At 67.2% G+C, this 13,270-nt stretch overlaps 1 protein-coding gene across 1 annotated transcript; it reads right to left on the reverse strand.

Annotated features, from left to right (window-relative positions):
- Window positions 1-377: 377 nt before the first annotated feature.
- Window positions 378-10,920, reverse strand: PIM3 (Pim-3 proto-oncogene, serine/threonine kinase). The gene is made up of 6 exons (XM_033865797.2): window positions 3,115-10,920; window positions 2,899-3,008; window positions 2,760-2,810; window positions 2,304-2,673; window positions 1,614-1,790; window positions 378-1,534 (listed from the first exon to the last, which is right to left on the reverse strand). The coding sequence occupies exons 1-6, from the start codon at window positions 3,497-3,499 to the stop codon at window positions 1,347-1,349; spliced, it is 1,281 nt and encodes a 426-aa protein (XP_033721688.1). The 5' UTR covers window positions 3,500-10,920; the 3' UTR covers window positions 378-1,346.
- Window positions 10,921-13,270: the final 2,350 nt, after the last annotated feature.

Raw genomic sequence — 13,270 nt, forward strand, 5'->3', positions numbered from 1 at the left:
TCTGTTCTCCGCACCTAGAACACCTCCCACCCCCCTCCCCTGGCAAACTTCTCCTCATGCTTCAGAACCCCTTCCAGCGTCTTGGGGCCACTGCCAGCCATGGCCCCAGACTCGTGCTAGCAACACCCCCAAGGCCTGGCTCCCTGCTCCTCCCCCCAGGGGCCCGAGGGCACAGTGTGTTTCCCACTCCCCTGGGGCAGCAGGGTCCAAACGGAGTAGCAAGAAGGCCAAAAGCTGGGAGGGAAGCGCCTGAGCCCCTCGTGCGGCCACCTCCCCGCAGGAAATGCAGAAAGAGCTATGCAGGGACCAGATGTCCCTTCTCCCCAAACCTCTTCTCTTACCCAAGACGACCCAGCCCAGTAAACACAGAATATCCATTTCATACAAAACAGTTTAATTGAAATACCTGTATAAAAAAATATGATTTCCAGACATCTCACTTTTTGAACTGAAAGAAAACCCTATCCGCAGTGCCTACGCACACCGGGATCACACAAACACAACTGCTGAAATAAATTAAAGGCTTGAGACTCCGTCCCCCCACCCCCCAGCCTCCAGAGCCAACAAGCAGACTGTACAAGGTCAATAATTTAAAACCCACCCCCCAAGGGCGCAGAGCCGCAAGGGGGCAGGGTCACCCACTCCCCTTAAATTAGCCACTGTAAAAGTCCACCTTCTGACAGACACGGGTAGGATTGGGACCTGGGGTCCACACGCACAGCCGCCCCCTCCTCTGCCCACAGGCCTTGAGGAGCTAGGGCTGCTGGGAGGGAGAAACCTCAACAAATAAATTAAACAATAAATAGCCCTCCTCGGGGTCACACCATAAATAAGACGGTTGCACACGCATCGGGTGGGCGGGCGGGCAGCAAGGCCTGAACGTTGCATTGCTTGTGCACAGACGTGCCCAGACGAACACCGAGACACGAGGGTGGGGGGGGGGCATGATGAGGGACCCCGTGCCCATGTGAGACGAGGCCACAGGACACGGGAGAGCTCCTGGTCCGACACGTCAGACGCAGAGGGGCGGGGAGGTCAGGGCCACCTCCGGAGCAGCACAGGAGAGGGACGGTCTCGGGTCAAGCGCCGGCCGTGGGCAGGCGGGACCTGGCTTGGACCGGAGTGTCTTTGGACAGACAGAGCTTGAGAAAACTAAGTCCCGTGAGAGCAGCGTTCGAAAAGGCACTCAAAGCAAAGGAACCGGCCGGTGCCAAAGGCGAAAGTCACCAGGGGTCGGAGGTCACTGCTTTCGCAAGGGGCAGACAGCCCGGCAGAGCCGGCCCAGCGCAGGCCCGGGCATAGCGCAGGGGTCCCCTCCGGTTCCCACGGCCAGGGGCAGGCCCTGCTCACAAGCTCTCGCTGCTGGACGTGGTGCTGGCCCCATCGTCCGTGTCCAGGGCGCAGAGCCGCAGATCACAGCTCTCCGGGGTGCCCCCCTCAGCCCCCAGCATCCAGGGGTGGGCAGAGATCTGGTCCAGCGAGGGCCTCTCAGACGGCCGCAGGGACAGACACCACTGAATGAGCTGCTGGCACTCTGTGGGGGAAGAGGGGGTCAGGACAAGGCCGCCCCGCGACACCTCGCCGCCAGTGGCAGGCCCAGCCCCTCAGCGCACCTGGGGAGACCCTCCTGCGGAAGAAGAGGCGGCCCCGGAGAATCTCCTCGTCCTGCTCGAAGGGGATGTCCCCGCAGACCATGTCGTAGAGCAGCACGCCCAGAGACCACACGGTGGCCGAGCGCCCGTGGTAGCGGTGGTAGCGGATCCACTCCGGAGGGCTGTACACGCGGGTGCCTGGGGGACACACGGGGCTTAGCAGACCGGCTGCCGGGTCGGCGCCCCACCAGGCCGGCAGCACGCGAACACCGAGACCCCTGGCTCCCAGCTGATCCTCTCCGCGTTGGAGCCGGGGGCCGGTCCTCACCCTGGAAAAACCCCGGCAGGCGTGGCCTCCCCTGGCGCCGCCGCCCCGCCCCCCCAGCTGGCCCGGCGCGGGAGGCGGGTCACATGAGCGCGGGGTCCGGTTTCACAACAAACAGATGTGAGGTGAGGATACCGGGAAGGGGAGGGGCAGGGAGCCCCGGCTTCCCCGGCACCGCAATGCGGGGATTTCTGCGCGGCGCCCCCGCGTTCCGCACGCGCGCAGGGGAGGCCCGAGGCGGCGCCGGCCAAGAGGAGTCTGGAGTCCGCCCCGCGCCCCAACCTGGCGGACCCAACGGCCCGAGGCCCCGCTCTGGGCAAGCCAGCGCGGCGCGCGGCCCCAACAGTCGCCAGCCCCTCGGCCCTCGCCGCGGGGAGGGCGCTCACCGTCGAAGTCGGTGTAGACGGTGTCGCGGAGTAGCGCACCCGAGCCGAAGTCGATGAGCTTGAGCTCGCCCGAGCGCAGATCCACCAGCAGGTTCTCGTCCTTGATGTCGCGATGCACGACCCCGCAGCCGTGACAGTGGCGCACGGCGGCCAACACCTGCGCGAAGAAGCGGCGCGCCAGGGCCTCGTCGAGCGCGCCCCGCTCCGTGATGAAGTCGAAGAGGTCTTGCGCCGGCTCGGGCCGCTCCAGCACCAGTAGGAAGCCGTCGGACCGCTCGAACCAGTCCAACAGGCGAATGACCCCGCGCGCGCCTCCGGCCGCGCCCACCTTGCGTAGCAGCACCACCTCCAGGGGTACAGCCGCGCCGGCCTAAGGGACACGGCGGTCAGCGCGCTCCGCCCGGCGCCCGCGTCCCCCGCTCCGCCCGGCGCCCCGCGCTCCCCGCCCACACTTACGATGCTACCCCACTCGGTCACCCGTTCCTTCACCACGTGCTTCACGGCCACCTGGGGGGAAGGGACCAGTGGTCAGGCCCACGCGGACGCAACGACGCGCGCGGGCCGAGAATCCCGGGTGCCGGGCGGCCAGACTCACCGGGAGCCCGTCGGCGATGCGGCTGCCTGCGTAGACCGTGCCGAAGCCGCCGCTGCCCAGCACGGCGCCCACCTGATACACCTTCTCGAAGCTCTCCTTGTCTGCCTTGACTGTGGAGAGCGCACGGGCGGGGTTGGTGCGACCGGAGAGCCCGGCCCCCCGACCCCGGTGGACGCCCAACCTCGGTGCGCGCCCACACCCCCGGCCCCCGCATACCTGGCTGCAGGATTTTCACCGGGAGATGATCCACGCCGCCTGGTCCGCACAGGTGCGCCAAGGAGCCGAACTTGGAGAGCAGCATCGCGGGCGGCGGCCGGGCGCGGGCCCCCGGCCTCCGCGCCGCCTCTTGCCCGGCCCGGCTCCCCGCGCGGTGGAGAACGCGGGAGGACGGCCTCTCCGGGCCGCGCGTAGCCCCGACGCGGACAGCGGGCAGGTGCGCCGGGAGCGCCGGCCTCGGAGCGCGGGCCTGTTCGGGCGAGGCCGTCCGCGCGGCGCACTGCCCGACCAAGCCCCGCGTGGACCACGACGACACGCGCAGCAGGCCGAGCCGCTCACACGCCCGGGCCGCCTCGCCCCGGGGTTTTGGGCCGCGGCCGCGCATATCCCTCCGCGGGGGCGGGCCGAGCCGGGGCCCCGCCCCCTTCCGCCGGGGCTGAGCGGCTGGGGTCGCCTCTGGAACCCGCGTAAGCTGCCGAGGCGACGGCGGGAAGAGGCCGGCGCGCCTTCCGGAGTGGGCGGGGGCGGGCGGGGGGCGCGGCGAACCGCCTGGGACTAGCTGGCGGGAGCGGAGTCGCGGAGGCGCACGGCACGGCGTGGCGCGTCACCTCTCCGCGTTCACACACGCCCCCGCGCACGCGCAGTTCCCGCGCGGGCGGTGGCCCGGGAGTGCGGGGCGGGGCCGCGGGAGCCAATGGGAGCCGGTGTTTGCAAAGGGCACGGGGCCCAGCCAGTGGCGTCGCGCGGACGGGGCGGGGCCAGGGCCCCGCCCCAGGCCGCGCCGGGAAGGTCACCGGCTACACCGGCCGGGCGAGGGCGGCTGAGCCAGGAATGCGGCGGTGGGGTCCCGAGGAGCGGCGGGGTCTGGGAGGCGCCCCCGATACCCCAGGCTGTGCTTGTGCCTCCCCGGCAGTCCGCGCACCCCGACGCGCCCGTGGCCTGGAGCGGCTGGCACCTCCGCCCCCTGGGGGACCCCGCCGGGCGACAGCGCCCCGGGCCTCGCAGCCCCTGGGTGGGCTGAGGCTCCACTCTGCCTACCCCGGGCCTTCGTTCTTACCCGGGCTTGACCTCAAAGCCCGCAGCCCGAGGTCCCTCCCTGACTCCGCCTCCCTCCCAGGAACTTTGCCCTGCTGACCCCGTGCCTGGAGAGCCCTCCTCGGCTCTCCACCCACCTGGTTGCCCTCCAGGCCCAGCTGCTGTCCACCTCTACCAGGGAGGCCACCTTGCCCGCCTCTGTCAGAGCCAGAGCCAGACTAGGTCTTCAGGGCCCTCGTCTGGACCTGAGCCTGTCCTCTGCCTTTTGTATAGCACAGACTCATCCAACCCCACGGGTTGCCAACCTCAGCCCAAGTCACCGGCCTGAGCAGCTCAGGTGTGAGCAGCCGTCTGCCAGTCCCAGTGGCTGAGCTCAGGACGTCCACTGCTTCCCACAGCCATCCCAGAGAGGGTTGAGGGTTGGGGGAACCAGGAGGTCAAGGTACTGGTCCTTCTGGCATCGCAGGTACTCCCCGTGGCCCCTGGGGACCAGGCTGGGACCTAATCATGGCATCCACATCCCTGGGCCCATCAGAGGTTACCTTCAGGTGTGACCTCCAAGCATGTGCACTCACCTGCCTCAGGGGCCCTGGCCAGCCTGCTGGCTCCCTCAGCACACCCAGCCTACCCCAAGTCACATCCCTTAGCTGCCACAGTCACTCTCCCAGGGCAGAGAGTGGACCCTCCACTGGTACAGCTTTTAGGTTTTTATCTTTCTGAGCTCTGTCCACCACCCTCCTGCGATGTGGACCCATAAAGGCAGGGCCAGGGCCGGCCGGTTAACTACAGTCCCCAGGCCAGTACAGTGCTCCTCATGGGGTCAGATCCAAGGCAGGATGCCTGCCCCTGAAGTAGAATCCAGGGGCTCTTGTCTTCTTGTGGGTTTTTCCAGGGGACCACTGGATGGTCCTCAGAGGCTTCCTCCTCAGATCAGGCTGCTACAGGTTCCTGGACCCACAGCCTGTCCTGGGCTAGGGAGGGTGGGAGTGCTGGAGAGCATCCTGGATCTAGGTGTCAAGATGTGACTCTGAGGGCGGTTCCAACTTAGCCGACAGGGGCCGAGGTTCCCGGTGGCCTCCCCTCTGGGCCTCCAGACCTCCCATGTGAACTTGCAGGCCAGTCCTCCTTGGGTGTCCTGGCCTGTGCGCCCAGCTGGTCCCTGGCCTTGAGAGTCAGCCTTGGGAGGCCAGCATCCTGGGGCTGAGGGCCACCCCCTGCACCCCACCAGCTGCAGAGTCTTGATCTGAAGACCCTGAGTCTCCCCAAACTCAGAGCAGGATTCGCTCTCCTTCAGAAAGGGGCAGTGTGTGTCCCTCCTCCCCCAGCCCTGAAGCTGGGCTGAGCCACCTGTGGAAGCCCCTGGGGGCTCTGGGAGTGGCGAGGGGTCCCCTGCTTAGTCTGGGAGTGGAGGACAGAGCAGGAGGCAGCCTCTTTCCTGAGATGGAGGTTTACTCAGAGCCTTCATCTCATCCAGACTTGTGTGTTCTGGACTTTCTTGTGTGTGTGTGTGTGTGTGTGTGTGTGTGTGTCCTGCACGGACTGTGAATCCCTGAGGGTCAGAATGGACTTGGACACCCGTCCCTACCAAGGGCTGTCCTGCAGGGGGGCCTCTTTCAGGCCCAATCTGGCCCAAGGAATAGGCCGGGCAGGGGGCTGGCATCTCTGCCTGTGCAGCCACCCAGGGCCCATGTTTCCTCAGCACTGGGGGCCCCCAGTACCCAAAGTGACCCCGCCTCATGGGCAGGACTCAGGCAAGGTGCTGCCCACCTCCCCCTGCCCTTACCCTGCAGGCAGACATGACCCACCCGTTTCTCAGCTTGGCACATCGAGGTTCTGAGGTGTTCCCCCGGGTGTTCCTCCTTGTACAGGGAGGCAAGGCCAAATCTGAGCCCCAGGGGCCTCTTGCCCTTCTGCCCTGGGCATGGCCCTTGGTCAGTAACCCCAGGCCACCCCTTCCCTGCAGTTCTGATCCACACTGCACTTCCAGCCACACCCCCAGCAGTGCAGGATGTCAAACCCTGCCTGTTTTTTCCTGGTTCCTGGAAGGCCCATCCGGTGGGCCTTAAAAATAGCTCTGGGGCCCACAAGCAGGCCTGGCCCAGGTCAGCAACTCCATGGGCCACAGAGCTGGGGCCACTCCTGCAGACGGCGGGGAGAGGCCCCCAGGAGGAGGCTCAGCTGAGGTTGAGGCACCAGGCCACTGCACTGACCACAGAGGTCAGGCCCGGTCCCTTGGCCTCCCACCATTCCTTGGCGTGCCCGAGGCTCAGGCCAGCGTGTTGTGAGCGCCTCCCTCCATGGGGCCATCCTGCTGAGAGGGGCAGCCTCACAGCGGGGCCAGGTGCCTCTTCAAGTTCCCAGTGGCCTCTCAAGGGAGGTGTTTCCTTAGTGGGGGGGGCAGCTTGGATCTTCCCAGGGGACTGCACCCCGCCCCACCCTGGAAGCAGCCTACCCCAACCCTGCACAGCCAGCCCCACAAGGTAACCCTGTCCTGCTGGTGGGAGGGGCGGCTGTTGCCATGGTGACTGGAGCCAGGCTATCCTCCCCAGACTGGGGAGGAAGAGGAGGCTGGGCTGCAGATAGCCTTGGCCAGCACCCTGTCTTCCATCCACACACATCCACACTCATGGACACACGCTTACAGACACGCCCACAGAGCAGGGAGCACGGGGGGGCGGGCACTTACTCCGGGTCAGGGCCCTCACCCACCTTGTCCCCCCATGTCAACAACCAAGGCCTCCTCAACTGGCCTCTTTCCAGCTGCCCCTGGACATCCCACAGGTTTGCTCGGCCCAGCCCTGGGCCTCTCCATGCCCCTCACCCCAGGCCATGCCTGGAGGACCCCCACTTGCTCCTCAACCCTGTCTGTGCTCCCATGGTCCCCAGGTCTCCCCAGTACCCACTGTCAGCACACCATCATCCTGCCTCCAATCCTCCAGGGCCGCTCCAGCCGTCAGGGTCCGTCCCGGTGACTTGGCCCACAGTCACAGCTGTCCCCCTGAGCCCCGTCCAGCCTCCACTCCCACTGCAGGAACCCCTGGCCCGCCGGGCCTGACCCCTCCCCAGCCCATAGGGCCTGGCTCGACAGCACCCAGCTTCACACCAGTGCCACCCCTGCCCCGGCCCCAAAGTGGGCTCTGGGAGCCCTGGGACCTGGCCCTGCCTGCATGCCGCATGGAAAACCCCCGACACAGGGCCACAGCCTGGCTGAGGCGGGAGGGGCCTTCCCTCTGGCCTGCTCTCGCCTCCGTCCTGGCCTCTCACCCACCGGGGAGGGGAGTCAGCAGAGCCAAGCCAGGGTTTTGCAATGTTCCCCAAAGGCAACTGGGGTGGGGCCTGGGCTGGGGCTGGGGTGTCCCTCAGTGGGAGCTGGTGGGTGGTGGCCTGTGGGAACTCTGGTTGCCCCGCCCAGGAGACCCCAGCCTGGCCTGACTCAAGGCCAAGGCTGGCCCAAGTTCAAGGGCTGCCATTCCCTCTGGGCACACCCCCTGCTGCCACCGCACAGCATTCACACCTTGAGAGCCGCCCACGGCCTGGCAATGGTCACCTGGACTCTTGGCCAAGGGGACCCCGAAAAACGAACGAGGGAGCACCCGGGCCCAACCCAGGGAAAGGCTGGGGTCCCAGTGGACCTGACCGCAAATGCAGCTGGACTGGAGCGCCCAACACCGGCCTTGGGGGTGGCGGCGATGGGAGCGGTGACAACCCATCGGGGACCTGCCTGGGCTGCAGGGGTCCCCTCCTCACCCGGCTTCCGGCCCGGCACTGGGGCCAGGCCCCCGCAGGCTGTGAGCACAGCCTTGGCACTGGACCAGCTCCCTGGCCACTTTGCTGGGGCCTCACCTGTGGGGTTCTGGCCACCCTTGTGCTGGGGCCTCACCTGTGGGGCTCTGGCCACCCCCGTGCAGGGCTGTGCGGAGGAGCCAGTGAGATGCCTGTGACGTGCTTCTGGGGCGCACAGTACACGCGTGCTACACGCGGCTGTGACGGCTTTAGCTGTTGTCCTGTGCAGAGGTCCCAGATTTCAAAGGGAGAGCCTAGGGGCTCCCTGGGATGGGGATGCCTGGGGCGGGGCCCAGCCGACTCTGGCAGCTCCACCATCTCTGTGCTGAGAGCCCAAGGTCAAGGAGCCCAGCCTGGATGGGACTGGGGGAGGGCCGTCCCATCTCACGCCCCCTGCTCACCCCAGAAGCCCAGTCCCCGGGGGGCTGGGGCCGGCAGAGCTGCCCCCTGCAGGGACCCCGCGCCCCGACCCCAGAAGCAGGTGCAGCCTCTGAGCCCCGGCGGCCTCTATAGATGGTGCCCTGGCGGCTTGGGCTCCTCAGTCCCTGCTACTGCGGCCCCAGCGCGGAGGTGAGGGAGAGGCACAGAAGGGGCCTCGGAGGGCGGTCTCCAAGGAGCCGGAAGCTGGGCCGACCTGCCTGTGTCTGCCTCTGATTTGCACGCGGTGTCCTGCGCTGGGCTCCAGGAGCCATGCAGCCAGTGGGTCCCACACCGGGGCTTCCTGGAGGAGGCCCAGTTCAGCTGAGTCTCCAAGGCCGAACCAGAATGGGAGGGTGTGGGGGGCATTCAGCCAGGTGGGAGCCACAGAGGGTCAAGGGTCGGGGGTCAGAGCAGCGCAGCTTGCCTTGGAGACCTTGGGGCCCAGGGCCTGCGGCAGGAATGACCTTGTCTTGGGAGAGTTTCATTCAGTCCCAGGGCTGGCCAGGGCCACGCTCAGACCACGCTCAGGCCACGGAGAAACTGCCTCCTACAGATGGACCTGGGGTCTCCGGAGCACGGCCGGGAGGGCCTGGTCACAGTAAACATGGGGTCAGGACGAATAACGGCCGTGGAGACCCGCATTTAGTGAATATGTGCCCGTGCTCAGCACACTCATGTGCCCCCCGCGCAGCTCTCCGTGGGCCTTGCTCTCACACCACGTCACACAGATGAGAGCGGTGGCCTGTGGGGCTGTTGTGGTGGGGAGACAGGGGCCTCAGGGGAAGGATGAGCCCGAGGGCGGTAACTGGCCCCTCCAGGAAGATAGGAGAGTGTCACTGCCAGGGCATGAACCTCGCCCAAGCAAGACGGATGACGGTTTCGGACCAGCCTTGATCTGGCCCTTCCCTGCCAGCCCCAGGCGGCGCCCACACAGCTCAGAGCCCAAAAGCCTGGGCTCCCCCTTTATGGATCCCTCTGGGTCCCCTCCTTTAATGGTTCAGAAATAGAGAGTTAGGGGGACTTCCCTGGTGGTGCAGTGGTTACGGATCCGCCTGCCAATGCAGGGGACATGGGTTCGAGCCCTGGCCCGGGAGGATCCCACATGCCATGGAGCAACGAAGCCCGCAAGCCACAACTACTGAGCCCGCGAGCCACAACTGCTGAAGCCCGCGCGCCTAGAGCCCGTGCTCCACAACAAGAGAAGCCACTGCAATGAGAAGCCCGCGCACCGCAACGAAGAGTAGCCCCCGCTCACTGCGACTAGGGAAAGCCCGCGCACAGCAACAAAGACCCAATGCAGCCCAAAATAAATAAATTTATTAGAAAAAAAAAAAAAAGAAATGGAGAGCTAGGGAAGAGCCCCCCCACACCTGGGCATTGGTGGCCGGGGGCGGGGGGGGGGCGGGGCGGTTAGTGGTTTCAAGGAAGATACAGTGTGGTTCAACTGCTGGTGGGGCGCGGTAAGAACTGCGCTGGCGAGGGCTGTCTTCACGACGCTCAGCACCCTGCCAGCACACAGCGGTGCACGAGGCTCCCTGGACCCAAGCCTCAGGCGACCCTCTCCTTCCATGCCTGCTGGGAGCAGACCCAGGCCTGCGGGCAGCGGCCAGACCCCAGTGGCCATAGCCTGGATGTGCAGCCGGGCCAGGGCAGGGGGCAAGCCTGCCAGACAGGCCCCGGGAGACCTGTGTGGTCTTCCAGACTCTCCCCGCTGCAGCACTGGCTGTAGGGACCCAGGTTGGCACCCCCAGCGCCAGCCTGTGCAGGGAAGCAAGACGCCCCTGGGCATGTGGATCCAGGACGCAGCGGGGGCAGAGTGCTGCCCACTGGGGAATGTCAACGTTCAGGAGCTGCTGCCCAGGCCTGTGGGGGATGATGGGGAGAGTCTGGTGACCCTGAACCCTGAACCCAGGCTGGAGGCCCTTCCTGGCTCATCGTGAAGTCCTGGTATGGGGGGGGGGGGCGTTAAGAGCAGCTAAAGGAGGGGGGTTCAGGGCTGCTGGAGCTCTGGAGCCGTCCCCTGAGTTCAGGCTGCAGCACGGACTGGGGAAGTCCGAGGGCCCACTGAAGCCCTGGGGTGGCCTGTCCCCGTCTCTGCTCAGGGCTCCCTGGCAGCCTTACCCAGGGCCCCGAGCTGGCCTGGGCACAGCACCCCATCCAGAAGAAGTGGCCAGGCTGGTTTCCAGCCTCAGGCCACTCGCCGCTCCCCAGGAAGTGACGGCTCGGGGGGGAGCTCGAGAGCTGCGTGGCCTCGGGACGCCCCCAACTCTTGCCCGGCTCATCCCTAAATGCCCCATACTCACTCCCACCAGCTTCCTGGAGGAGGTGGTGGTGCCGGGGGTGCTGCAGAGCCCAGGAGCCAGGAGGAGCTCCCCGTGGCTGTCGGCGGGGTCAGGGCCCAGGTAGCAGCCCACCCGTGCGGACACGCAGCGGGCCCCTCAGTGCACGTGTCCCTCTGGCTTGCAGCACCGGCCCCCTCTGCCCCCGGGGCCACCCCCTCCGGAGGAAGGAGACCAGTGGGCTGCGGCAGGGTGTGGCCAAGGGCTGGGGACTCTGGACCCACTGTCCGGACAGGAGCCCAAAGCCCAGGAGAGGCCCTCCCGCCCGCCCGCCCCGCCCTGACCACCGCAGTGGGGCTGAGGACAGGGCCTCAAAGCCCCTGCAGACCTGCCCATTGCAGGGACGGGTGCTCTACCCCAGGGCCCAGGGCCACCTCCCCTTGGGGCAGTGGGCGCCCAGCTCCCTAGAAGACCTGGCGGAGGAGGCAGGGCTGGGGCAGGAGACAGCAGTGGGAGCGCGTCTGCGCCTGCGGGTGACAGGTGGGGCGGGGACTCCACAGGGAGGGGTGCTGGGACACTCCCCCCACCCCACCCCGGGGTGGGCACGTTCCTGGGCCGCCAGTGGGCCTCGCCTGCCTCAGGGCCATGGAACCAGTGGGCAGAGCTGCTGAGTCATCACAGAGAAACGGGAAGAATGGAAAGAATTCTGCACTTTTCCTCTCTGGCTAGGCTCCCCACCCCCACGAAATTCCCCATCCCCGGCCACCAGCCTCTCCCGCTTCCAGCTGCCCTGGGCAGGCCTGGCTCCCCGCCTGACCCTGACCTCGAGCAGCGTTGGCGTCCTGCCAGCTGGGGCCCTGCTGGGCTGCGGTATTCGGTGGACAGGACGCCCACCTGGCCCAGAGAGGACCCCGTACCAGCACCCTCTGCCTCCTTTTGGGGGCCTGGCCTCCCAGGGTCTGAGTGGGCTCAGGAACGGGGTCCTGGGTCAGGTGACCCCCTGGGGGGGGCTGGGACCCGGGCGTGGGGGGTTCCAGGCAGAGCCCAGCTTAATATCTGCAAAATGGGGCCTTTGGTCACTCCCCAGCATTGCTGGTGGGGGATGTGATGGGGGGCTGCAGGTGTCTCCACCCCAGCTGGGCCGAGGAGCCTCTGCCCTTGCCCTTCCTGAACCTGTGCCAGACTGCCTCCCTCCTACCTCCCAGCTGGGGCCTATGGGGACCCAAGCGACGCCCCATTCTAGCCCTCTGCTCCTTACCACCAGGTCTGTCTCCGCCACCCCCATCTTGGCGGTCCCGCGTGGCTCTCTGGCGGCCTGGCAACCAGGGAGCCGCTGACTCGCGGTTTCGGGGACACACCTGTGCAGGGTTTCGACCCCGCCCTGGAGCCACACCCAGGTGGGCAAGTCAGCTGCACGGGCAGCAGGAGAGCGAGCGGACCCAGGGCCCCCACCGCTGCCCTGGCCCTGGTATCCATCCTGCCCCACCCGGCCCCCACCCCAGCCCCCAGGCCTGGCAGCTTCTCCAGTCCCTCCGAAGCAGCACCTGGAGACTGCTTCTGCGAACACACCACTCCCCACTGAAAACCCTTGCAGGGCTCCCTCTTGCCTGTGGAGAAGAAGCAGAGCCGCTGGCCTCGGTCCTCTCAGCTGCAGGATGGGTATTCAGGGAGCAGCAGCTGCCCCTGGTAGGACTGCGGGGGGGAGGTGCGGGGAGGCACCTGGGCCACGGGCAGGTGGTGGCACCTCGAAGCCCCGTGCGACCTGCTCCTGCCTCTCCCACCTCTGGTGGCATGGAACCCCTCTGCCAGCCGCCCTGGGCCCCCTGGCCGACTCAGGCTGGGCAAGCCTCAAAGCGCCAGCCGTACTGCCTGCAGCTCAGGCCTGGGGGGCTTCGGTCCGGCTCCTGGATCCCAGGTACTGGCCCCCTTCCTGAAGCAGAGGCCTGTCATGCGGGGGAGCAGGGGAGCGTGTCCCGCCAGGACCTGCCCACACGGGCTCTGAGGGCAGAGCCGGGCCATGTGGTCGTCCTCTTGGTCCTCATTTACAGGTGGGGAAACTGAGGTTCGGGGACGCAAGTGGCTGGCCAGGCCCCAAGTGTCAGCTGAGGTTGGGCAATGCTGCCCTGCTCACAGGCTAGAGAACCAAGGCTAGGGGTCACCAGGACAGGGGCAGGGGGGACAGGCAGGGGAGCTGGGTGGGCGACCCAGAGCCTCAGGCCGGGCAGGAGGGGCTGGGGCATCTTCGTAGGCTGGCCCCGTGCCAGTCCTTGTGTAAGAACTTGGGGTCAAGGAGGTGGGGAGGGGTGGCCAGGGCAGAGAGATGTCGAGTCGTCGAGTCGTCGAGTCGGCGAGGACTGCTGGGCACAGCGCCCGCGGGAAGGAGCCCACAGTGGGGGCAGGAGAGCAGGCAGGCTGGGCTGAGCAGTGGCCAGGGGGCCTCGGCGGAGGGTCTGCCCTCCTGCAGTCCCACCTGCCGGGACACTGGGGAGCCCAGCAGAGGTGACCTGCCTGCCTGCCTGGGCCCCGAGCCCCTGGGGGAGGCAGGTTGGGGTCAGCATCAGCTGGCCTGGCGGCTGGGGCCCTGGCACGTGGAGCAGGGCCGCCCATCTGAGCAGCACATGCAGCCCGGCCCTGCCCTC

The sequence above is a fragment of the Tursiops truncatus genome, chromosome 11 (assembly GCF_011762595.2).
Source record: "Tursiops truncatus isolate mTurTru1 chromosome 11, mTurTru1.mat.Y, whole genome shotgun sequence".
Taxonomy (NCBI): domain Eukaryota; kingdom Metazoa; phylum Chordata; class Mammalia; order Artiodactyla; family Delphinidae; genus Tursiops; species Tursiops truncatus.